The sequence below is a fragment of the Cydia strobilella genome, chromosome Z (assembly GCF_947568885.1).
Source record: "Cydia strobilella chromosome Z, ilCydStro3.1, whole genome shotgun sequence".
NCBI classification, from domain to species: domain Eukaryota; kingdom Metazoa; phylum Arthropoda; class Insecta; order Lepidoptera; family Tortricidae; genus Cydia; species Cydia strobilella.
In genome coordinates, this window is record NC_086068.1 from 44,292,054 (window position 1) to 44,318,432 (window position 26,379).

The 26,379-nt window shown below is 37.8% G+C and overlaps 2 protein-coding genes across 2 annotated transcripts in view; both read right to left on the bottom strand.

Moving 5' to 3' along the window:
* Window positions 1–432: 432 nt before the first annotated feature.
* Window positions 433–5,129, bottom strand: LOC134754612 (glutamine--fructose-6-phosphate aminotransferase [isomerizing] 1-like). Its single transcript, XM_063690931.1, has one exon. The coding sequence runs from the start codon at window positions 4,906–4,908 to the stop codon at window positions 2,884–2,886; it is 2,025 nt and encodes a 674-aa protein (XP_063547001.1). The 5' UTR covers window positions 4,909–5,129; the 3' UTR covers window positions 433–2,883.
* A 13,177-nt stretch (window positions 5,130–18,306) lies between these two features.
* The window catches only part of LOC134754873 (elongation factor 1-alpha 2), a 51,417-nt gene continuing 43,344 nt past the window's right edge, over window positions 18,307–26,379 (bottom strand). Inside the window, exons 9-11 of the mRNA XM_063691324.1 lie at window positions 20,937–21,057; window positions 19,888–20,054; window positions 18,307–19,628 (exon numbers count right to left, since the gene is read on the bottom strand). Coding sequence (XP_063547394.1) covers window positions 19,557–19,628; window positions 19,888–20,054; window positions 20,937–21,057 — 360 coding nt within the window. The 3' untranslated portion in view covers window positions 18,307–19,556. The remainder of the gene's footprint in view (window positions 19,629–19,887; window positions 20,055–20,936; window positions 21,058–26,379) is intronic.

Genomic DNA, 26,379 nt, shown 5'->3' on the forward strand with positions numbered 1-26,379 from the left:
TTTAAAAACTGCCCCTTCTCTTCATATATTACCGGTGACGGACGCTCGCGACCTCATTATTAAAAGGCAAGATGAGAAAACGTGCTAATAGAAACCAATACTTGTTATTACAATATTACGTAACAAAACGTGTATAATTTCAACGACTAAATCTATCAATTTAAAATTTTTGCTCCAAAATCGACTACGGCCTCTTAAATGATTCCCACACACACACAACACAATTATTATTATTTTGCGATAATTATGGCGTAAATTAAAATTGATTGGACGTTTGAGGTGATTTTGGAGGATTATTATAGGAGCTGTTATATTATTAATAAAATAAAACGAGAAATAATATCACAAAATTAAGTTATATTATAATTCTATGCACGTACTTACATAAAATATGAAAAATAAAACGTAGGTATATTATTATCATATTTATTATTAATCACTACGTTACATTACGTGTGATTGTGACGATTTGCAAGACAATCTAACAATGTCAACAAGAATACAAGATATTGTTTGATAACTAAATAAATAGCTCCGTACCAAGACCAAGCCAAGCGCATCACCTCGCCTCGCCAAACCATGGGAAATCTATCTCTCATTAACACATTACCGTTATTATATTCGTATTTAGTCCTGGATAATTTTAACAGTGTATGAAAATTATCCAGGACTAAATACTTCATATAATCAGGATTGAACTTCACTTCAGGTAAGTTCGTTTAATCCTATCAGTAGTAGTAGCTACAATTACTTACAAATTATGACACGTTTATATCGTTCTTCTACCTAAGGCGACGCGCTCAACTTGTGATGTAACTATGTAACACTCTTTAAACTTTTGCCGGAAAAGTGAACTATATAAACGAAACCACTAAAATTTAGTAAGTAAAGTATCACAAGTAAAATGCATAAATAGCTATATAATTAAGTGTCAATCTCAGCCTCAGCCGAGTCCTTCGCCGTTCCGGATTCGGGCGAGCCCTACACGCTTCCTTTAAGGTGCCGCCGACGTAAAAACACAGTGCCAAATATTCTGAGCGTCATACGAGCACGAGATTACCATAAATTTGACTAGTATTAAGAAAACTTCAGATACAGAAGACTACTGTTTTATGGCCGTCATTCAGTTATTATATTTGACACTTGACAGTTGACATTTGTCTTGTGTGAGTTATCTTGGACTAGTCTACGAGTTTAATTTTTTTCCACAGCCTTTGCTGGCATCACTTACTTATACCACATAAAACATAACCAATAGTTTTTTTTTTCACAAAGATAGGTACCATGGTTATTAATGTCTTAAGTAATATGAAAAAATCTTGAAGAAATATAAGCACATAATAAAATTCAAAATTTACGGGGTTTGAACGCGTTACTCCGATTATTTTACTTCAAAACAGTTGTTAGAATATGTATAGTTACAATGGAGTTTAGTTGTACTACAGTTACAATTGTACATCTTCATTATCCATTCAGAATTACGAGTAAATAAAAGCCTTATGGGTAGTTTATTTTTCTTATGACACTAAGTTCTAGCTTACTAAAGTATGATAACTATCATAAGTAAAATTAATGAAAACGAGAGTAAGTCAACTAGAAAGAGATGTATCCATTTGTTCACTTTATTACAATGTAGTAAGGTGAAAACTGGATACTTACGAGTACATCTCCTTGTAGTCGACTGCACATACTCGTAGTTGGTACACGGACACTTATTTACATGTAGGGAATTTACTACCTTGGTCTTGGTAGAGATTTAAACAGGCGCTTAAGCTTTTATTAATAAGATAAACGTTAAAATGGGGTAGGTAGTTGCCTACCAAGTTTGGCCAGATACCCGAACTGTTTTATTGTATCAAGGCTTTAAAGTTACCAAATACTTATGTAGCTGTTAGTAATACTCTTAAGCGCGCGGTTGTTTTATGCGATAAACGTAGCGTTGAACGCATGCAATCAACGGAATGTAGGAAAAATGACAATGCGCTTACCCCTTGTTCCCCGTAGATAACCAACTTTGATAATTGTTTTATATAATGCTAACGCGGTTATGAAATGGGATTTTTTTCCTCATAGAAAACCATTATTTTATTAGGTTTTTTATGCAGGTGAGTTTATTCTTCCTAGCCAACTTGGTTATCAAACAGGACCTAATTTTCTTTGTAGAAAACTACATCAAGAGGAAACGGGACGATCGATTTTCCATACAAACGTAATCCTCATTTTCCTCCCTGGATATTGACATAATGGAAAATATTTTTTCCTCATACAAAACCAGTTATCAAAGTTTGTTATCTACGAGGAACAAGGGGCGGTTACCGCGTAAAACAATGTATGGTCATTAGATTATCTTGATGTAAAATGGTGTGCGGCAAACGCATCGCGTTAAACGGGGCGTTTATCGCATAAAGCAACCGAGCGCTTTAAGATGCAAAAATGAAGGCGACATCGACAGCGATAGGCAACTGCACGCGATAACTTTCATAACGTTGGTACGATCGAAAAAATACTCATTGTCGTCGATCTACAAAACTTAACATGGATACAGAATTGTCTAATCAGATTAAACAATAACAATTGTATTAAATGAATAAACAGGTAATATTTCCCTCGAGGAGCCTTGAACATGACTTATTTGCATGCATGGTTTGTTTTGTTAGGATGGTTGTTTATCTTGTCTACAGACAAATAACACATTGCAGCGGGATACTTCTTTAACAACTATCAAAGATTTTGTTGATGTATAATATATATATGTATTTTTACCTCTTATTTTAAATTGCCATGTAATCCAAAACTATGCCTAACATTGTTTACCTCACTATAACAAGAACAATAAAATTAAATGATGATAAGACGCGTTGCGCATTAATAACGATTGTACAATTACTCGACTGTTACAGATTTTGCGAGATTTCGCGGGCAATCAACATTGCATTTACGTAATACAGCGATATGGTAGGCTAGCAGCTGCATGGGAATCACAGTGAGGATCCCTTGCAGGCAGTCCACAGTTTTTGGTACCTGCAGACATCGGGACGCTAGGGACATGGTCTCCTCGTCGCCCTCCTGGCACACGACGATGGGCCGCCCCTGCCGCGCCGTCACCTGCTGCAGCGCGTTCATGCACTTGGTGTGCACAGGATCCCGCATGACGATCATCACGACAGGCATAGAGTCATCTATTAATGCTAGGGGACCATGTTTTAATTCCCCAGCCATTATGCCTTCGCTATGCATGTATGTTAACTCCTTTACCTTAAGAGCACCTTCCAGGCACGTAGCAAAATTGTAGCCGCGGCCCATTATCAACAATGAACGTTGGCGGTAGAGGTCTTCTGCGAGAGCTTTCACTTCAGAATCCAAGGCTAGTACTTGCCTAATTTTGCTGTCCAATTCATGAAGCCCCGCTATAATATCAGCACGCCGTTTTTGTAGGGAAATACGATCCTCGCTAATAACCAAGGCAAACATAACAAGAGAGATAAACTGTGAAGTGTAAGCTTTTGTTGAGGCTACACCAATCTCAGGACCAGCATTGACATGCACACCGCAGTGGGACTCACGGCAGATTGAGCTGCCCACTGTGTTAGTAATTCCAACAATTAAAGCACCATGACGTTTGCAGTAGCGCAGGGCCATTAGAGTATCAGCTGTCTCTCCAGACTGTGAAATGAAGAAACAAACGTCATCACGAAATACGGGAGTGTTTCTGTCCAAGAAATCAGATGCTAGTTCAACCATTACTGGAAGCTCTGTTAATTCCTCCAACAACTGACGAGTTGCCACAGCACTATGGTAACTGGTTCCGCAAGCAATCAACATTAATCTGCGGCACCGTTTAATCTCTGGGATATAATCCTTAATGCCTCCTAGAGTGACAGTACCATTGGCAAAGTTAAGTCTGCCCCTCATAGTATTCACAATGGATTCCGGTTGCTCAAAAATCTCTTTTTGCATGAAATAATCATAGTTTCCTTTCATTATTTGCTGTAATTCCAATTTCAAAGTCAAAATTTCTCTTTGATGTGGATCATTGCTGCTGCCCGACAACCGGTGAATGCTGAGGACCCCATCTTTGATATGAGCAACATCGTCATCCTCAAAGTACAGGACACGGTTTGTGTGTTCAATTACTGCAGATGCATCTGATGCAAAGAAATATTCAACAGTGCGCTCTTCTTCTGGTTGAAATTGGGCATGAGTGTCAACTCGCGGAACTGTGGGAACGACACCTCGGGTAGCTTTATTATTGGTGTACATAATAGGAACATGATCACTGGTGTTGTGATGGTGCATTTTAAGGCCCACAAGTAGAGGGCTTCCTCTTCGGGTGGCGACACACTCATTAGGAAAATAACGTGATTTGAAGCACAAAGCAAATGCCCCTTCTAACTGCTGAATTACCTGCTCAACCAGTTCCTGGAAGTTGTAGTCCTTATGCTGGTTGTAAAGATGATGTACCAACTTGGCAATGGCTTCTGTGTCAGTTTGTGATTCAAAGACATACCCCTTGTTCTCAAGAAAGGTCTTGACCGCCTTGTAGTTGGTGATGATGCCATTGTGGATGACGACGAAAGCGTTATCATCACCTGACCGTTGCGGATGCGAGTTGATGGAGCTGGGTTCGCCGTGGGTGGCCCAGCGGGTGTGTGCGATGCCGCAGTGCGACTCGACACTGTCCTCTACGCAAAGGTCCAAGCTGCGTTCTTGCAATACTTCTTCTAGAGCCGCTACCTTCCCGCTGTTTTTAATCACAGCTATATCTTTCTGGTCTGCGGCATCGATCGCGACACCCGCACTGTCATAGCCACGATACTCTAAGCGTTTTAAACCAGTAACCAGCAGTTCTAATATTTCCCGTTTGGTCTTCGGAGTCAAGTGATTAATGTATGCAAATATTCCGCACATCGTTATCGGAGTGAAACGTAAAAATGCCGACTGAACGTAGCGACGACTCGCGAGAGACTGTGATCAACAAAACATATAACTGATATTGAAGGCCTACGTGTATTGCTCCTACCACTAATGAGTTACTTTCACTTGCGGCAAAGCACACGTCATCGTGTTTCGTTATCACAGATACAAGTTGCTGGTAAATTATCGCGGCAAACTTTTCTGCCGATGTAGATAGGTGGTTCCAAGTCTCAAAACGTCAAAACTGACGTTTGGCAGTCAGAATGACATACCAAAAGCCTATTTTTCCATAGACAAATATACAAGCATTTTTCCTAATAAAACAGCGAAACGGATGTTATAGCACTAATAGTGTCTGCCTCTGCCTACAGATGACCGCACCGAGACCGCACCGGACCGTGACCTTGATACTGGTACGGCGCAATGGGGTTGGCAACTGTCATAGGTTTGCATAGATGGCACCATAGAGTAAAGTAAGTATAATACGTAAAGAGAGCTCTCTTGAAGCATTTTATGGAAACTGATTTGAAAGCGCCATCTCTGATTTTATTCTGAAACTAAGTATATACGTGTGCGTGCACAACTACATAACTATGCATCCATACGTGTACTTTCGTCCCACATAATATTAGGTCTACTTGGCCAGTTTACAAGTCTATTTTTTGTTTGTAACAAGCAACTTTTGATTGCAAAATATCAAACAAAAAAAATTACTTGTAAACCGCCCAAGTAGACCTAATATTATGTAAAAAAGATTTTAAAGAGTGGAATGAATATAACAAACCATAATAGTAAAGTAAGTATTTTTATTGCTTTCAATAGGGTATTTGACAACATTAAAAAAATATAACGAATTGCTGTCATCCTAAAAGATAATTAAAGTATATTTCACTATATTTGAATGTAAATTATGATTATTTTTTGGAAAATAAACGAAAGAAAATTTAATATTTTTTGAAATTTCATCAGGGACGTGAACGCTCTGTGATTGGTCAACGCTCGGATGACGTCACACGCGGGTAAACAGTCTTGATTGTCTTGAGTGTTTTAACTGTTTTATTTGTATTTAGTTAATTTTAGTTATTGTTCCACAGTTTTCTGATATATTCCGATTTATCCGTATATCTAGTGGCACAATATTATAAGTCAAAGCTGATAGCGGCAACCTACCAGACATAGACGCATTAATGGTTGTACTTTTCTTTAAAGATAATCCGGATTACTATGCTGCGGAACTTAGAAATGTAAAAACAGCTGTGTGAGTACGTAGAAATTGTTTATTTACGAACATTTCGATTTCGATAATACGAATACGACGACGAATGAGGATATATATATAGAATACGATGACGAGAATAGTATCTCCATACTGCACTTTACTTTGAAAGAAAAAGTATGCTACTAACTACTTACTAATGCTGAAAGAGCTATGTTATGAGGTTATATAGTAATACATTAAATACCTAGATCTTGTTTCGTTAAATGCAACAAAATCCGCTGCTTTAATTACCATATTTATTTACAGTTAAATATTACTTACATCGAAGTGATCTTCACACATAAAAACATTTGTATGCGCTAAAATGCGCTTTGGGTCTCTTCGCGCTAGTTTTAACCACATTTTTCTTTTTTTGGGATTCGTTGGAATGGAAACAAACGATTTGACTGGATTTTTTATAGTCGTACTTGAACATTGCGGCACTACACACCATTTATATACCATTTTACAGTGAAATAATAAATTCAATGCACATAAACCATAAGATTAACTAAGGTCATTGACTGAGTTTACTTGCGCGTGACGTCACACGTGTCACGTGATTAGCCCCTTTGCAAAAACAGCGTTTAAGGCGCGTTCAAAATAAACAAACTTTAACATTGTTTTTTTATATTAAATACAGGAAATTTCACGGAAATATCAATGTAGTGTTATTATTAAGTAATAAACAATAAATAAAAACCATTTTCAAAAATTAGTAAAATAGCCTATTTGGTATACAAAGATAGTACCTAGTAAGAGCAGGTGTAAGTATATGTAATTACCAAGTAAGTTTAATCCACCGCTTGCAGCTTCCGACTAATCCATTTTCTTGGAATAATAATTGTCACATTAGGAGAATTTCGGGTAATTATATCGCCACGCCACGCTCTGTAGCTCCGTGTAATGTAATGTTTGATGTTGTGTTGTGATTCGGGTCCTTCTTGTAGCTGATGAATTACACGCATAGGTCGTATGTTTTGTCTACGCACGATGCACCCTATTTCGTCTTACTTAGCTGAATCAAATTGCAGGATTTTGTATTTGGAAGGCTAGCTAGGCAGAACGTCAATCGCGGTTTTCTTCAAAATTTTATTTAAAATATTAATTATTTGATTATATTTTGGTGCGAATAGTGATTCTCTCCCATAGTTGTTAATAAAATCAATCAATTAACCCATTAAATAGGGAAAAACTCCCCAGGTGACCCGGGAGGGTCAAAAAATACACTCGGTCGAACTCCCCCCATCTCCTGGCGCGTTTGTCACGATCCCTGAAAGCCGGGATATCCTGGCCCGAAAGACAAGACTGAACACGAAGCCGAAGACCAAAACTCAAACTCCAACCCCAGGAAATGTCGGTAAACCAAAAATCAGATCTCGTTCTAACTCCCGATTAGGCATGCAGGCAGTAGTATCTCTGAAAATATTTTGAAAAGCACTTTCTCAAGTCTCTCTCTTGCTCAGGATGTCTCCCTAGAGTCCGATTTAGCTCTCGGCCAAACATTGAACTCGCAAGGCGGCTCATCACAGGTAACTCCTCCAGCTCACCTACAGACCTCCCCTCCTTCCACGGCTGTAACAACACTTAATATTTCTGCCTCGGTAACGAATTCCGAAAGAGACCGGTATGAACAGAGTGACCCAGGTCCTTTTACTGTCCACGTTCAATACGACAGCCTATCCCCTGGAGCCTCTCTTCATCCTGTCTCTTTCGGACAATTTATCCATCTTCACCAAAGACAGTTTCCGAACGTCATCGACGGTTCAATCAAAGGACTGGGCCGCAACAGTGTCGGTAAACTTTTACTCGTATCAGGATGCAAACGACTTTTTGACATCCCCCACTCTGGCAAATAAAAAACTTAAACCATTTATTCCGACTTTTAACGTCACGAGAGTGGGTTTAGTAAAAGGTCTCCCGACTGACTGGTCTCCAGAAGACATAATAAACTATGTAAAGGTTCCAGAGGGATGCGGTCGAGTGCTGAAGTCCCGTAGACTCAACTTAAAAAAAAAACAAACTTCCAAGACGGCTCCTTCAAATGGGTCCCCTCGGAGACGGTAGGTCTCACCTTTGATGGCCAAATTCTTCCCTCCAGGGTATTTGTATGCTATAACTCATTAAAGGTGGAATTATATACATTTCCTACCTCCCAGTGCTTCCGTTGCTGCAGATTTGGGCATACTAAAGACAAATGCCGGTCGACTCCTCGATGTTTTCGCTGCGGCGGGGATCATCTCTGAGAGACTTGTGAAAACGAGGACCCTAGATGTATTCATTGTAAAGGGGAAGCTAACCACTTATCAACGAGTAAATCTTGTCCTGAGTATTTTAGACAATGCAATATTAAAAAACCGGCCAAGTGCGAGTCGGACTCGTGCACGAAGGGTTCCGTACCATTACGAAAAAAAACAGCAAAAAAATTAGGTTTGTTGTATGGGAGCCCCATTTAAATATTTATATTATTCTGTTTTTAGTATTTGTTGTTATAGCGGCAACAGAAATACATCATCTGTGAAAATTTCAACTGTCTAGCTATCACGGTTCATGAGATACAGCCTGGTGACAGACAGACAGACGGACAGACGGACAGACGGACGGACAGACGGACAGCGGAGTCTTAGTAATAGGGTCCCGTTTTTACCCTTAGGTTACGGAACCCTAAAAAACGATGGCTGAGGGAAATATTTCCTATATAGAAGCAGACAAATTTCATCCAATGGCAGGCAAGTCTTACGCCAACGCTGTTTCATCCCCTGTCATCAAACACTCATATAAAAAAACAACTCTTACCAGAGCGCGCTCCCCTCCTCCTCATAGAAGCGGTTATGACCAGAAAGCCCACAGGGCCATGGTCATCGATAATCGATAACCCGTTACTGGCTAGTAATGGGACTGCTCTCAATAACCCGCATTCTTCTTCAGAGAGGGAAAAAGCCCTTGCCGCTATTTTGAAACTACTATCTGCTTTGACCAAATTGTTTTCTGCTCCAAATAACAATCTGATGTCCCACGTTGCCCCCTCTCCTTACATCCCTTGTTTCTTCTTTAGATTATGGACCAAATTATTCTCCAATGGAATAGTAGAAGCATCAGCAACAAAAAAGCCGACTTAATTTATTTAATTAATAAGTATAATCTTAACATCATCGCACTTTCGGAAATATGGCTAAAACCAGAACATGACTTCAGAGTTCCTGGATTCACATGTATTCGTGATGACAGGCCTGATGGTTACGCTGGTTGTGCTCTTTTAATTAGGAACTCTCTTATACTCAATAAAATCAAAATTACTCCACCAGCTGACTTTGATATTGTGGCCGCTCGCGTGGCCAACTGTACCTACGTATCGATATACTTAGCCCACCCTTCCAAAACAATTCTTTCTCACCTATCCTCTATCCTGCAATCACTGCCTCCTCCCCTTATAGTTCTAGGGGATTTTAACTGTCATCATCAAGTTTGGGGAAGTGGTAGGTCAGACCCCGTGCTAGGTAACGAACTTCTTGAAATAGTCGACGACTTGAACCTGTGTATCCTAAATACTGGTTCTCCTACCAGGCGCACGCGCCCTGGTGAAATAGCCAGTGCAATTGATCTTTCCCTTTGTACTTCTAATCTAGCCCCTCATCTTTCCTGGGAAACTTACTTAGTAAACTCACTTAGGCAGCGATCATTTCCCCATATTAATCGAATCTCTTCTATCATCCAAAGAAACCCGATCTCCCTCCCCCGTCTTCTCAAATTTCATCTACTTAACGCTGATTGGCCAGAATTTCAAAATAAATTAATCAAATCTGTCTCCCTTCTCCCCCGGTTTCCTCTAAAAACATTGACGAATGTGCCGAGGCTTTCTCTAAAATTATATTACAATGTGCAGAACTAGTGCTCCCGGTAAAGAAGCCTGCTTTGGGAAAAATTAGATCCCCTCCTTGGTGGGACCCGCAATGCACGTTAGCTGTTAAATAAAGGAAAATTTGTGAAAGAGAATACCGTAACAATATTTGCATGTCAAAATACACAGAACTTAACAAATGCCTGGCGGAAACAAAACTCCTTCTCCAATCAAAGAAACGAGAGGGATGGAAGTCTTTTTGCTCATCCATATCTCCCTCTACACCAGCTCGCGTCCTATGGAATAACATCAGAAAATTCAGAGGTTGTAAACAATCCTCAACCCGCTCTCACCCACCGTCCCAGGAATGGGCAGAAGCGTTTATGGACTCCCTTACACCCCAATATGTCCCAAACAGTTTAGAAATAAGGGCGGATTACTGTAGAATTTCTCACGCACGCCTACCCGTCGTACGTCGTCATTTACAAAAATGTTTTTAAGTCGTGTTAAGGACTCGTCTCCAGGTCATGATGGTATTCCCTACTCATTCATTAGGAACGCTCCCGAAAAAATTACTTAATATTTCCTGGATCTTATCAACTTTATTTTCACTAACGGCATTATCCCTCAACTCTGGAAGTCACAGTTAATAATCCCCATTCTAAAACCAAATAAATCCTTTGTCTTATGTCAACTTAGTTTTAGATTAATTAAGGTTTTTAAAAATGTTGCCACGCCCTAGTAGGGTCCATTTAAGTACTTTCTAATAAAATAACCAACACCTTGTAATACCATGGTTGCAATAAACGATTATGATTATGATTATGAAAAAAAAAGACCCCCGACTCTTATCGCCCCATCGCCCTTTCGTCCGTTCTTCTAAAAATCATGGAACACTTAATAAAAAACAGACTTGAGTAGTTTGTTGAATCACATAACCTTCTTCCCGCTTCACAGTTTGGCTTCAGGAAAGGCAGAGGTACAATGGATAGTCTTGGGATATTCACAACAGACATTCGTGTCGCGTTTAGTCAACACGTATCAGTAGTTGCTGCCTTCCTTGACGTCAAAGCCGCTTACGATAACGTACAGCTGCCTATCCTTCGGAAGAAGCTCATTCAATGTAATGTTCCCCCAGGCTGAGGGATCTCATTATTAGGGTTCTCTCAGATCGACACATATCCTTCAGACGTAACGATCGATCTATCGCCCCGTCTAGAACCATATGGAAAGGTCTGCCTCAAGGGTCAGTCCTCAGCCCATTGTTATTTAATATTTATACAGCCGACCTTTAGTCAGCTTGTAATCAGGTTAATGTCCTTTAATATGCAGACGACATTTTACTGTACTCTTGTAGTAAGTCGATCCCTACCGCCGCCGAACTTCTTTCCCGCGCCTTAAAATCCCTCAACAACTGGCTTGAACTACATGGTTTCGAACATTCTCCTTCAAAAAGCAATATAGTCGTTTTCTCCAGGAAATTGTCCCTCCCGGCTATTCATGTAACTCTAAAGAACCAGATCATCCCTGTCAACCACCATATCAGATTTCTTGGCTTGGTACTTGACTCCAGACTCACGGGGCAAGCACACTGTGAATATATAGTGACTAAGTGTGAACGTAACATCAACATTCTGAGAAGTCTTGCTGGGGTTTGGTGGGGAGCTCACCCCTTTGCGCTGAAACTTCTATATAACGCCATAATCAGAAGTCTACTAGACTACGGTACATATCTATTGGAACCTGCTAACGAATCTGCTCTGCAAAGTCTCAACACCGCATTCAATCAAAAGCTCTTCGTATAGTAACAGGAGCGATGAGATCTAGTCCCATCAATGCTCTACAAGTGGAATGTGTCGATCCCCCTCTCGACCTACGTTGCCAGTTTCTTTCTGGTCGCTATCTTTTCCGTATTTTCCAATTTTCGATGCATCCTATTTCCCCGAAAATAACTCTCCTTAATGAATTTTACAATCGTTCTCGTTTTTGGGTTAGCTATAGAAGGTTTAAGTCCATAAAAGACCCAATGTTTCACTCCCACAACCTTCCCATGTTCGAACACTCATACCCCGTGACCATATTACAACCTCGAGTTCTCCTAAACTTTGGCTCTGCAAATGGCGATATCTGCGCAAATAATCATCTTCAGTTTGCCCTAGGAGAAAACTGGAAAGGTTGGCACACTTTGTTTTCTGACGCTTCCAAATTGTCACCTGCCGGCTGTGTAGGAGTTGGTACCTACCACTCGCAATATGGAATAGTACGGAAGGCGAAGTGTCCTCCTGAAAACTCGGTCTTCTCTGGAGAATGCATGGGTATTCTAAAATGCCTGGAATACTGCCGAGTGGCCCGCCTTCAACGGACTCTAATTTTTTCGGACGCAAAAAGCGCTCTACAATCTCTTCTTTCGGACCCCTTCTCATCAAAACTAAATAACCCTTTAATATTCTTAATTAAAGAGAAGATCGCGACATCCTACCTTTGGGATTGTGAAATCGTTCTTGCATGGATACCTAGTCATTCAGGTATTCCGGGAAATGAAATAACTGACCATACAGCTAAAGAGGCCGTATCATGCGGGGACAAAGTTCCTTTCAAAAATTGCGCTTTCGACCTACTCTCTTTACCTAAAAAAATTCTTTATAAAACCTGGAATGCCCGTTGGTACGTATCGAGTAGGACCAAGGCTAAAAATTATGGTTTGTTGCAGCTGGACATAGGGCAAAAACCCTGGTTTCACAAGCTTTTCCTGAGTAAATCGGCGACTTCAACCATTATTCGAATGAGACTTAATTACTGCCTCTCCCTAGTTCGTTTATCTAAAATGCATTACCGGGACACATCCTTATGTGAGTGCGGTCTGAACGATGGAAGTCTGAACCATCTATTCCTGAATTGCCCCCGTCTTAACCATTCACATCTGTACTCTGGCCTTATTTTTCAAAAATTTCTTCTTCCGACGCATATGCCCTCACTTTTAATTCCTAACCCCTCTATATTTCGGCACCTCTCAAATTTTATCCAAATTAATAATCTATAATTGTGACTGTCCCTCGCTCCTTAATCTGATCAATCCTTTCGTGCATTCCTAATTCGTTTTTTTTTTCAACATTAAATTGACGTGATGCTGGCAAATGCCTCCGTGGCGATAGCCAAATAAAATATAAAAAAAAATTGCACAAATCTTTGCAGTGTCATCGGACAAGTTTGTCGTAAACAAAATATTACACACGGTTGCTGCGTCGCCAGTTCCTTTTTTTTAGAACTTGGCTGGTTAAAATAGGTAATTTTAAAGGTCTTTATCATAGCTAGCTTTTACATCGCTGATTGCAATGAGCGCCCCGGATGGTATTTTCTTCTTACCTTCGAGGATATCTAGGCCTCCCGGCATTGCCTTGAGCACCGTTAAAAATGTTAACCTCCAGGTTTTGTAACGTTAGAACTATTGGGTTTCTAATTACCCTATTTGAATTTTCTCGTGTTTTATGCTGCTTGCTTGTTTGCTCCGATTTTACTCTACTCTGCTATTCACTTTAAAGATATTAGTAAAATAATAAGTTCATATCTCTGTTTACTATATGTATTTTTTCCATAGATGTAGGTAAAAAGGGAGTAGATATGTGACTAATGTGACGTTAATAGTTGACAAAACTAAAATCTGGTCCAGCACCCACACATTTGCAAATACTACACACCGTTATAATGTATATGTGCACAACGAGCAACAGGGATAACCGAATACAGTTAACACAACTGTGCAAGCGAGATCCCTATATTTTACGTATTGCTCGAGGTGCATTAGAGATAAACTTATAACACATACAGATGTGTAGGCGAGACTTACATACTTCTTACATTGTCGTCTTAAGGTGACATTAAGTTATTTAGATTCTAAAAAATATCTCGATTTGATATTATCTAATCTTAGTCCGTCTCTCTCACGCAAATATATGAGCAAGCGAGTTCCACTGAGATTAATATCGAATCATTGAGTATCATATTTTAAAGCATGAAATTGACCCTCGTTTTATACTTCTGAAACCCTGGTCAAGTATTCGCCATGTTAAACTAACGTATCGCCGCAAAAAAACCAGTATAAAGATATGATCTCTGGTTACGCATAGGCAGTAGGAATCTCGAGGTTTCACTTGAAATGGTTCGACCGAAAAGACACGCTTGGGAAGAGATTATACAATTGCAGCTTATTCCTGAAGCGGGCATTAGTTGACAGTTTTGACACTCGGATAAACGTGTTTCTCACATGGGTAATGCATTATTTAGCTATCTCTCTCACTCAATAACAAAGATAATTTTAAAATTATTTACAAATAATAATGTTTTTAAATACTACTTAGTACTATAGTAGTCGTAGTTAATAGTACTTACGAATGGACAGTGATTCCGTGAGATTTATTTTTATGTTTCGAGCTGTTAAAACAGTCGAAAAAGGCGCAACACGGCATTTTTTCGTATAATTTTCTAGATGGTTGTGACAATGTTGACACATTGGCGTCACCTGTACGACTAACTCAATATAGGTTCCGGAACCTATATTTGATGGCTCACGATCGTGCGCCTGGTACCATATCTACCTCCCTTTACTTACATCCATGATTTTTTCTGACATCATATACATATAAATAACGGTTGCTAGATAACCATTATGAATAAAGAAAGGTTTTGATGTACGAGGTATATGCAACCTTTTTAATGTTGTATTCATGCCTTTAAATTGTATCAATTTTATAGTGACATCTGGTGACGTAGTTTGCATAATCGGAAGTCTCCTTTATGCAATTATTCTTTCATTCTTTCAAATCTACGCCATCATCCTCCATCTTTAATGACGTTAACTATAGGTATATTCCTAGTTCCTAGTGTCCCCCCCCCCCCTGGTTTCTTCTATTGTTATTAGTGGTGAATAAAGATTGATATGTTTTCTGACAAATTTGCTTGTTTCTAAGATTTTATTTTATTTATTTTATTTTATTTATTAACCAACTTTACATTTACAGTTAAACCAAACATGCAAGTTATGGGTTATAAACATATATGTACTTAAAACTAAAATAATATGCTTATCACTAAATTAATTAATATTAATAGTTGTGGGCGTGGATATTGATTCTAGGTAGCGGGCTGCTGTGGCTAGGAATTTCGGTTCTGATTGTGAGAATATGTCAAGTGGGATTATGTAAAATTATGTTATTAATATGGTTAAGTGCGATAAATAGAGGACTGGTGACTAGTGCCATTGTGCTGGTCTTGGGAATTACGAACATGGGTGAAATGCGAGGTCTGAGAGTAGCTCTAACGAATGGTGTCGGTACCTTAAAATGAACATATTCTAGTAGCAATGGATTAACTATTGATCCACGTCTTACTCTAAAAAAGTATTTTACTGTTGCAAGCTGCCTACGTACTTCAAGTCTTTGATATGAGACCATTCCTAATACAAACGGCGTGGGATACATGTAGGGATAAGATGTACATCGAGGCAAGGGTGAGGATCTGGTGCTTAATAAAATAGGGTCTGCATGAGTCTATAGTTGATCAATATTTACTAATATTCTAATGCATTTTTTTTTGTAATATGGAAATTGTCTCGCAACTATTTCCCCACAAAACGAGAAACAGTTCGGTACACCATACTAAATAAATATATGGTGTACCGAACTATTTGACTTCTTTGGTTGCTACAAAGTATTTGACGCTCATTGTACTAGGGACCGAAATAATGGGATAGAAAAAATTGGCCAAGTGCGAGTCGGACCCGCGCACCGAGGGTTCCGTACAGTACACAATTTAAACAATGTATTTTTTTATGTGAAACTTGAGTGAAAGGAAATTGCGGTTTACGATTTATGACGTCTTAAAAAAAACTACTTACTAGATCTCGTTCAAACCAATTTTCGGTGGAAGTTTGCATGGTAATGTACATCATATATTTTTTCAGTTTTATCATTCTCTTATTTTAGAAGTTACAGGGGGGGGAGGGGGGGCACGCTGTCTCCGATCATCTATATTCAGCGGAATGACGTCATCAAAATGACTCCCGCCTCGTTGCGAATATTGCATTTTGCACCCAAACTATGCAATCCACATACACGTGTGGGGTATTAAACGAAAGCCAATGAAATATTATATATTTCACTAATACACTATGTACCAAAATATACAATAGTTTAAGAGAAATTTAAAAATAAATAAAAATGAAAATAAAATTTCTATTATTTTGGTTTTTTAACCAAACCAAAAGTCGGACGTTAAAGCAATGTACTACAAAATTAAAGCTGATGTCTCAAGCTATACACTGATATCAAAATAATCAAAATCAGACTACAAATGTGAAAATTATGCATCATTTTGTAGGTATTTGCTAGAACAAATGCAATAAAGTTAAAAAAATCGAAATTGGTCATTTGCAGGATAATTCGCATAAGCTTCTAGTATGTTATTAGCAATATAAAAAGGATCATAAAACTGCTGGGAGACAATCTCTATAGTGCCTGAGTAACAAATAATGGCGTCATATATGTGACCGCTGCCGAAATTTGCAACATCTAAATTATAACTATACCATGACTCATACATACACGTGTGCTATATCAAACGATAGGTTATTAAATATATTATGATTCGTTAATACATTATTTGTAAAAACAATGTATATTTTAGGAGCTACAAACAAAGAAAAACCACTTTTTTTGAGAAAAGTTCGTGTATATATATTTTATAGCTCAACTAAAAACGTTATAACAACGTTGCGTCTAATATAAAAGAAACCAGTTATTCAACTGTACGTCATTTTGATGACGTCATTCCGCTGAAGTAGATGACCGGCGCTGCTGTCTCCCGGCAGTTTTGGAGACCCAGTACCATGCCCAACAACATACTAAAATTTGGTAGCGGTTTCCGGATCTGAACTATATTCCCATAAGGCAGTGCACTATATTCGGTTTAGAAAAAAATGATATTAGAAACCTCAATATCATTTTTGAAGACCTATCCATATATACCCCACACGTATGGGTTTGATGAAAAAAAAAATCGAGTTTCAGTTCTAAGTATGGGGAGCCCCCAAATTTTCTTTTTTTAAATTTTGTGTGAAAATCTTAAGGCGGTTCACAGAATACATCTAGTTAAGTAAGTTTCGACAGTCTAGTTCGTATAGTTTCGGAAAAAAGTGGCTGTGACATACGGACGGACAGACAGACAGACATGACGAATCCATAAGGGTTCCGTTTTTTGCCATTTGGCTACGGAACCCTAAAAATGTTTAATATAATTTCTGTCTGAGTAGGTACTAAGTGGCTCCGCTCCAGAGTATGCTCCCCAAGCGGAGCCAATTTCAATGCGCATTATTTCGTTCCCTAGTACAGGTACCTACACTATACAGCCATAAATAATGACCCACTACTCTCAGTATCTTTTCGAGGTTATTATGTATACACGAAGAAACCTAGGACAGTATAGGCGAGTGGAAGTAATAGGCAAGTGCCTACGTAGTACGGGTAAACTCCGGACAGTGCCGCGTCGCACAGTGCTGCAAGCAAAAAACGCACGAGTCATAGGGCCGACATACTATGAACACCTACCTGCCGACTTGAAAAATGAGACTAACGAAGAAACGTTTAGACGCAGACTGAAGAACCTTTTGTTGGAAAAGGAACTTTACTCCGTAAAATAATATAATCAAATAATTAAATAAATATTGAACATGCCTTGATTGATTAATTAATTTGTTATATAGTTATTGGACATTGATGCGTACTATGCAGTACTAGATCTATTTAATAATCCTTTTTATTATTTTATTATATTTTAGACAGTATTTATTTTTTAAATATTGACATCATTTACATTGTTTTCTTGTGTTCTTGTATTGACATTGTTTTATATATATATATATATATATATATATATATATATATATATATATTTTACTATTGTGACATTTTAGCGTTTTTAATTTATTTCTATTTGCATTATTAATTGTAACTTCATCTATACTGATGTTCAATTCTAATTCTTATTATTATTATTATTAAATAAAAAAAAACGATAATTATACGACAAGTAGTACAAGCTGAAATGTACGTATATTTTACCTTTGCAAAAATTGTATACATGTGATAAATAAACTAAACTAAACATTATACGTACCTACATGGTGTACGTTCCAGTTTCACGTACATCATTTCGCCATATTTTTTGATTTTCATTATGGCTGCCGAGTGCAGAGGTGAAAACTTATATTTTGGCCTGGTAAAGGGTTAAAAATAAACAAGTCGTGTTTATACCAGTAGCTTCTTTATTGGTTTATCAGGATCAAAGGTCTTTACAAAATTATTGAAAACACATTAAGTACAAAGTTACATTAGCTTAAAATGAGTTGTGTTTTATGTAAGAAGTTGTACATTTACTATTATCATAAAATTTGAAAAGAACAACGTAATGGATTTATTGCCTCGAATTATTAAACCCTACGCAATAATGACGCGTTTAAATTTATTTTTATGAAATGATAAATATGATTATCTTTTATATAACTAACAACAAAGCATAACATTTAATTATCTACAGCTCACACTTTGCCAATTGTTAGAGACGTTTAACGTCTAATGCGATGCGACATGCGACTGATGTAACTCAGTAAACGTAAAGTAAGTACCTACTCAACTAGAGACTACAGACTACAGACTACAGGGAGGGAACGGATTTATAATCAACGAACCCTTTGCTTTATATTCGTGATGTTGTCACATTCATTTACTCCTCCGCCACTATAACGGAAGTAGAATAAATCAAGTACCTAACATGTTTAAAAATTACTTAAATATTTCCAATTCTTAAGTATCAACAAATTTCAAAAATGAATAAAAAAAACATGGAGGTAGACAGCAATATTGTATCCAATAAATATTTGAGTACTAACGCAATATTATAATTATAACTCTTTACATCAGCAATTGGACAGAAAAAATGGTTCAATGCTATAATAGTTCTACCAAGTTTTAGCAGAGTTTTTGATGACACTGGGCTCAGTATAACTGAAAAAGTATACATATTTGAAGGAAGTTCGCTCTTAATCGTATAAATCGCGAATCGCGATTTTTGTGTTGTGACGTGGTTTAAAAATTTAACCACAATACCATTGGTTTTCCTTCTGAACTCCTTGCGATGGAAAAACAAAACGTAACGAGCTTGTAGATATGGAAACTCAAAGTTTGAGAGTAACTTACGACTAAAATAATCACAAATACATAAAGTTAACACGTAAGCGTAACTAAAATGAACTAACTGTAACAATATCGTGGTATGATAAATGCATACTTGAAGGATGAGCGTGACATGGCCAGTGAAGAAGCTCCGCGGAGTCAGGGAGTCAACGGCGGCCGGCGGGCTAGCGATAGGGGTAGGGGGGGTGACCAGAATAAATGAATCGACCCGAACCGAACAGAGGAGCACGACAGAACGAGGCGTGGCGTAGCGGTAGCGGACGATATTTACCGGCTGCACTAGTATATTTAAACTGCTCCATAGTTATTTCTTCTTCTGAGCCTTCTCGGCGGCCTTCGTGATTTTTCCAGTGGTAACTTCTTTAAAGTTGACACTCTGTAAGAAAAACACTTGCTTAGCTGTTGACAAGTTATCAAGTTGCACGTACTACGTACACCCCTGCAAGTGTATGGATGGCCACTATATAAATGAATTCCATTCATATTGTGTCCATAACATTTTGCAGATCGCTTTCCCTCCGTTTGCTTTACCATAGTTAACGATGAGTACCGATATATTAAGCCACTTTGGACGTCACTATCTATTAGATTGTGACTGTAGAGTGTAGAGTGTAGAGAGGAGAGCGGAGTGGTACCTTGATGACGCCGACGGCGACGGTCTGGCGCATGTCACGCACGGCGAAGCGGCCGAGCGGCGGGAACTCCGAGAACGACTCCACGCACAGCGGCTTAGTCGGCACCAGCGTCACGATTGCCGCGTCGCCAGACTTTATCGACTTCGGGTCCACCTCCGTGGTTTTGCCTAATCACAATAAGAAATAATAAGTTAACAACAGTATGTACTTATTAAGAAGTCCGTTTTACACCTTCCAAGATTTAGCATCCTAATAAGTAAATGATGTTAATCACTTAGTTAAACCGTATTGGCCGTAATAAAAATAAAATTTGGATCATACCATTAGGAAAAATCCTTTAATGTTTATCAATAATACCTTATGTATCTGCGTGCGTTCTATTCCCATGACACAGGTCAGGTCAGGTAGGGTGCAGCGTTCACTCGGTGTAGGATAATGGAAATAATCTCAACGTGTAGGCTTTGGCTACGCGAATGCTTCCTAAATGTTCGGAGCAGAGCCCGGAATTTTCGCGGCAAAACAAAAGACTGTCGCAATCTTGCTAGAGTTAGAAACATTTTTTATATCGATATCGATAGTTGGGTAATGGAAGAAAAAAATGATCCACCAATTTAACTGAAAATAGAAAATCTACGTAAGGTTTTTATAAAATACAACAGATGCAATTTCTTCTTCGAAATCTACGTCAGTACACACAGCAGCACATGACATTATATTTGGTTTGTGACAGTGATAGGAGTAGATAATCATTATCATTAATTTCTCAAACTTCTCTGGGAGAAAACAGTTTCGTTTATCACTATAAAGCCATTTTAATTATGTATACTAATTGTATCTGTTTGTATATAATTTTACACAAATCTCACAAATTTCTTTGAAATAGTTTTATTATTTGGTTGATCGTCTTTTTCGTCTATTACCAAACTATCGATATCGATAAAAAATGTTTCTAACTCTAGCAAGATTGCGACAGTCTCTTGTTTTGCCGCGAAAATTCCGGGCTCTGGTTCGGAGCGGAGCAATAACGTTAGGTTAGAGTAGGTAAGTACCGGTTCGGCGGTCGCACTTCTCCTTAATCTCGGCGAACTTGCAGGCGATGTGCGCCGTGTGGCAATCCAGCACCGGCGTGTAGCCGTTGCTGATCTGTCCCGGATGGTTCAGCACGATCACCTGCATACACATCACCCGCACATACATACACATACATATACATACATATAATACGTATGTATCAAGCCAACTTTACACCGAATTACTACATTGTGTATTAAGGGCGGTAAACAAGAATTTACATACGAGTGTCAATTAAAGCCCGAAGCTGAAGGCGAGGGCTTAATTAACACGAGTTTGTAATTCCTGTACCCCCATGGCACACACTCGTGGGAAAAAACGGGTAAAAATTAAACTTCTGCCTAATTTCGTACGTACATTACAGCCCTAGGTCAAAATTTAGGATATACCGGACCGCAAATAGTACATTACGATACAAGTGTGAAAAATAGGAAATTTGCAGCGACTGGTGATACATGAAAACACGACCAAAGGGAGTGTTTTAAATGGACACGGGTTGCGAATTACCTATTCGCACATGTATCGTCAATGTTTAACAGTACATAATAATTATGGTCCTTTAAATTTTTGACATAATAGCTACCTATTAATGTGCTAATTAACGCACTAGTGCGGTAAAGTAGCAGTAGTAGCACTATAGGTATATGTACCTACTGTAATAGTTATTTGTTATACAAGGGTGCAAAGTTGTATTTTACGCGCGAGTGTGTAATTGAAACACGAGCAAGCAAAATGATTCTATAGTTTCCATTCTAACATAGAATCCTGAGCGTAGCGAGTGTTTCAACACACGAGAAGTAAAACACATTTGCCCCGTGTGTAACACCAAACTTTTCACCTCACTATAGCGAGGAAAGTACAAAATCCACAGGCGTTAGATTATCTTCATCACTGGAATCACTAATTTTTTACGATATTATAACAGAAAAGTCGTGTATTTTTACGTGAGTTGGGAGTCGGTGAGAAAAGTAAAATGTTTGTTGACATTTCTGACGATGCGTTTTGAAATTGCATCGACTCAACTAGTGCGTTCAGAATTATATCCAACATCATTATAAAAAACCGGCCAAGTGCGAGTCGGACTCGCCCACCGAGGGTTCCGTACTTCTTAGTATTTGTTGTTATAGCGGCAACAGAAATACATCATATGTGAAAATTCCAACTGTCTAGCTATCACGGTTCATGAGATACAGCCTGGTGACAGACAGACGGACAGACAGACGAACAAACGGACAGCGGAGTCTTAGTAATAGCAAAGAGGATATAATATTATAGAGCGGTACTGTCATAGTAAATTTTGTAACCACAGTAAATTCACTGCCATCTATCGACACACTTTAAAACTAAAAATGAAGATTTATAAAGATAGGATAACATGTATTTAAATATGGATAAATGTTTTTTTTATTTGCATTAATTATTTTTATGATTTTGACCCATGTTATTTCACTAATATGCGTTAAAATTGTTAAATAACAAACGAAACCATCAACGCCCTCTATACGAGAGCAGGCCAAAGGTACTGGCGCCATCTGATCGAGGGTCAAATTTTCGTGATTTTCGAGGCACGTTTTTTTCTTAGACTGTATCCATCTATTACGGAGTTATATCTATCTTTGGTAATAGGGTCCCGTTTTTACCCTTTGGGTACGGAACCCTAAAAACAAATGATTCTTATGAAATTTAAAGGTTTATGACTTAAAATCATTAAATAAAGATAACTTAACAATTTATTTATGATAATTAATATCGAACTAACCATAATTATGAGCGTTTTAAGTTTTGTTATCTGTCAAAAGCTACTAAAACACGCTCCATCCAAGGTCAAATTACTTTCCCCACTAGTGGATAAAATGCGTTTTTCTCCGCTTGTTTTAAAGGATAAAAGACAACTTTCCGAGCTAGTGAGGGGAAAAATATTTTTCCCTTTTTTTTTAAATAAGCGTATTTCAAGCTTGGAGGGATGGAGGGCATATCCTGCTGTAACGGAGATTTAAATACGACAAACAAGGCAATATTAAGCAGGCGTTGCCAATATTGGAAAAATTTGTTATGGTCTTGTATCACAAGTAAGAGTCTTACATTTTTAAGTCTGGACAGATTTGAATTACGAGGTGTGAATTGATCCCTAGACAGTATTTAAACACTATGCATTTTGTTACTGATTTCAGATCAGGTACAAGTACGAGGTACGAAATGAGTGCCGAAGAGTACTTTATACAATAAGAAATCTCCAGTTAGAGAATCTGCCTCCAACAGAAGATGCCCTACGTAAACATATTCTCCGTGCAGATTATCAAGGAGGAGTTAGGGGAGGAGGTTTGGGGACAGATTATATCCTCTCAGCAACAGCTACCATGCCCTGCTGACTGGGGCTGGTCCAAACAAAATGGTTATTAGGAGCCCATATGGACAAGCCGACCTGCGGCGGCTGCTGCTTGTATGGAGATTATTCGTTGCCGCTGCAAAACAAATAAGCAAGGAGGTGCAACTGCGTTAAAAAAACTAAAATGTACGGACCTATGTGCATGCGAACAATAGATATCTAATTTTAACCCGCATTTTTTGTCAAACATCTAACTATGTTAATTTTATCACTGGCGAAAGTTTTCGCAACATCTTTATTTATATATTTAATTTATATTTGTATATATAGTTCTTATATATATATAGGTATAGGTAGTCAAGCAAATCTTTTCAGTAGGAAAAGGCGGAAAATTTATAAAATGTAGGCGCGAAGGGATATCGTCCCATATAAAATTTGAATTTCGCGCCTTTTTCTGCTGACATGATTTGCTTGACCAACTATATATCACGTCCAGAAGTAATTTATTAATGTAATCTACAACCAGACGAATAACAACTTAACAGAAATCATCTAAACATACTTAAAAATCCTAAAAGCTGCATACCGCTCTTACAACGCGGGTACGCCGCGCGACACAAAACATTTTTTTAACAGAGTTATAAAAGAAAAATGTTTGACAAGTTTACTATTCTGGATAACTGGATAACTGGGCTATTCCGGGGTATTTTTTTTCTAAAGCAAATTATCATAGTTTTAATTCTATAGAGGATTTTCGAAAAAAAAAGTGTAAAGATATTTTTTTTAATTTTGTATTTCTCGAATTTTTTATATGGGTTAGTGAAAATTTAGTCACAGAAATGAATTCTTCATCCTCGAATTATACGAAAAAGACACCAAACTTGATATATTTGCTAGATGTATGCAGATATAAAGCTTAGAGTGGGGCGCGCCGGAGGCACTTCCCCCCCCCCCCTCCCCTGCCCACCTGCTGGGGGGAACCTCGTGGCAACCGGGCTAAATCAGCTCAGATCACCCCCAGGAACACCTGTTCTAAGCGGTTTGCTTTGTCTCAAAAATGCAAGGTCCCCTTAGAAAACGGGATCTAAGATCTCTTACTAATAACTATTGTACCATTGTGAGGTGTTTGACGACCGGTCTGGCCTAGCGGGTAGTGACCCTGCCTGTGAAGCCGATGGTCCTGGGTTCGAATCCCGGTAAGGACACAGATATTTGTACCTGAGTCATGGGTGTTTTCTATGTATTTAAGTATTTGTTTATTTTGTATATTATATTTATGATATAAGTACTATATTATATATATATTGTCTAAGTACCCACATCACAAGCCTTATTGAGCTTACCGTGGGACTAAGTTAATTTGTGTAAGAATGTCCCTATAATATTTATGATTAAAAAAAAATTGTGAGGTATCTTTCAGTACAGTCAAAGAGGATATAATAAGATAGAGCGGTACTGTCATAGTAAATTTTGTAACCACTGTAAATTCACTGCCATCTATCGACATACTTTAAAACTAAAAATGAAGATTTATAAAAATACGTTAAAATGTATTTAAATATGGATAAATGTTTTTTTTATTTACATTAATTATTTTTATATGATTTTGACCCATGTTCTTTCACTGATATGCGTTAAAATAATAAATAACAAACGAAACCGTCAACACCCTCTATACGAGAGTAGGCCAAAACTAGTGGCGCCATCTGATCGAGAATCAAGTTTTCGTGATTTTCGAGGCACGTTGTTTCCTTAGACTTTATCCATCTATTACGGAGTTATGTCTATCTTAAGTACAGTTTATTGAAGTGGTGTAAATACATTTTTAGAAAACAATTAGTTTATTTTTTATTTTCTTTTACTTCGACGCGTCGAAGCCTAACTAGTACAGGAAAAATAGCATATTTTGGCGGCAAAATATGTACATCCATGAAATTTGTTTTTTATCTTTATTTTGGAACTAGAAATGAGGATCCGATGAGTCCTATCAACATTTAGGGTTCTGACCCCCTTTTCGGGGGGTGTGGTCAGCGGGTTCATTTAAAAAAAATGCACAGTTTACAAACTGGGCATGTGAGGTGTCATTTTCGTGTATTTTTGGCGCTGAATCGAATGAGACCATATTTTTACTTATAGGGTCAATAGTTTGCGAGATATGTATAATTTTTATTGAAAAAAGAAAAAAATAATATTTCAAGTCAAAAGTAGGTTTTAAGCAGCAAAAACAATTGGAAAACTTTTATTTATTTATTTATTTAATCTTTATTGCACAAAAGAAAATACAATCGTACAAAAGATGGACTTAATACCATAAGGCATTCTCTATTAGTCAACCTTTGGACAAAGCAGATAATTTATAGGCGGTACAACATCATGTTGTAATATAAAAGCAAAGAACGTACTTTATTTAATTACACAACTCATTAATTTGTGGCATGACCACGAATATTTGTTCCCGAGTCATGTGTGTTTTCTATGTATTTAAGTATCTATATAGGTATCATATATTATATCCTTGTCTAAGTACCCAAAACGCAAGCCTTATTAAGCTCACTGTAGGACTCAGTCAATTTGTGTATTACTCGTAATGTCCTATAATATTTATTTATTTATCTATATATATAAACGTAAAAGTCCTGACTGACTGACTCACTTAAATCAACGCCCAGCCCAAACCGTTGGACTTAGAGAGCTGAATTTTTCACAATAGGTAGCTTATATGACGTTAGTATCCACTAAGAAGGGGTTTTTCAAAATTCATCCCCTAAGGTGGTGAAAAACGGGTTTAAAGTTTGTATGGAGATCATAATTTTTTTGAGTGCGGGACTTGAAACTTTGTGTAAAGGCATATTATTAAAATACAAGAAAATTGATTTCAGCGTTTTTAAAAATTTATCCCCTAAATGGGTTAAAAAAGGGTTGATGGTTTGAATCCATTACTATTACTTTGAAACTTCCTAGAAAGGCATAATAGCCGATTACAAAAAAAAAGTAATATTGACGTTTTTGGAAATTCAACCCCTAAGGGGGTTAAAAAGGAGATGAAATTTTGTCTTGGGGTTCAAATTTTTTAATATATATGTTTATTAATTATA

Excerpts from the sequence above, each read along its gene's own strand:
- LOC134754612 (XM_063690931.1), bottom strand. The coding sequence starts at position 4,908 with ATGTGCGGAATATTTGCATACATTAATCACTTGACTCCGAAGACCAAA.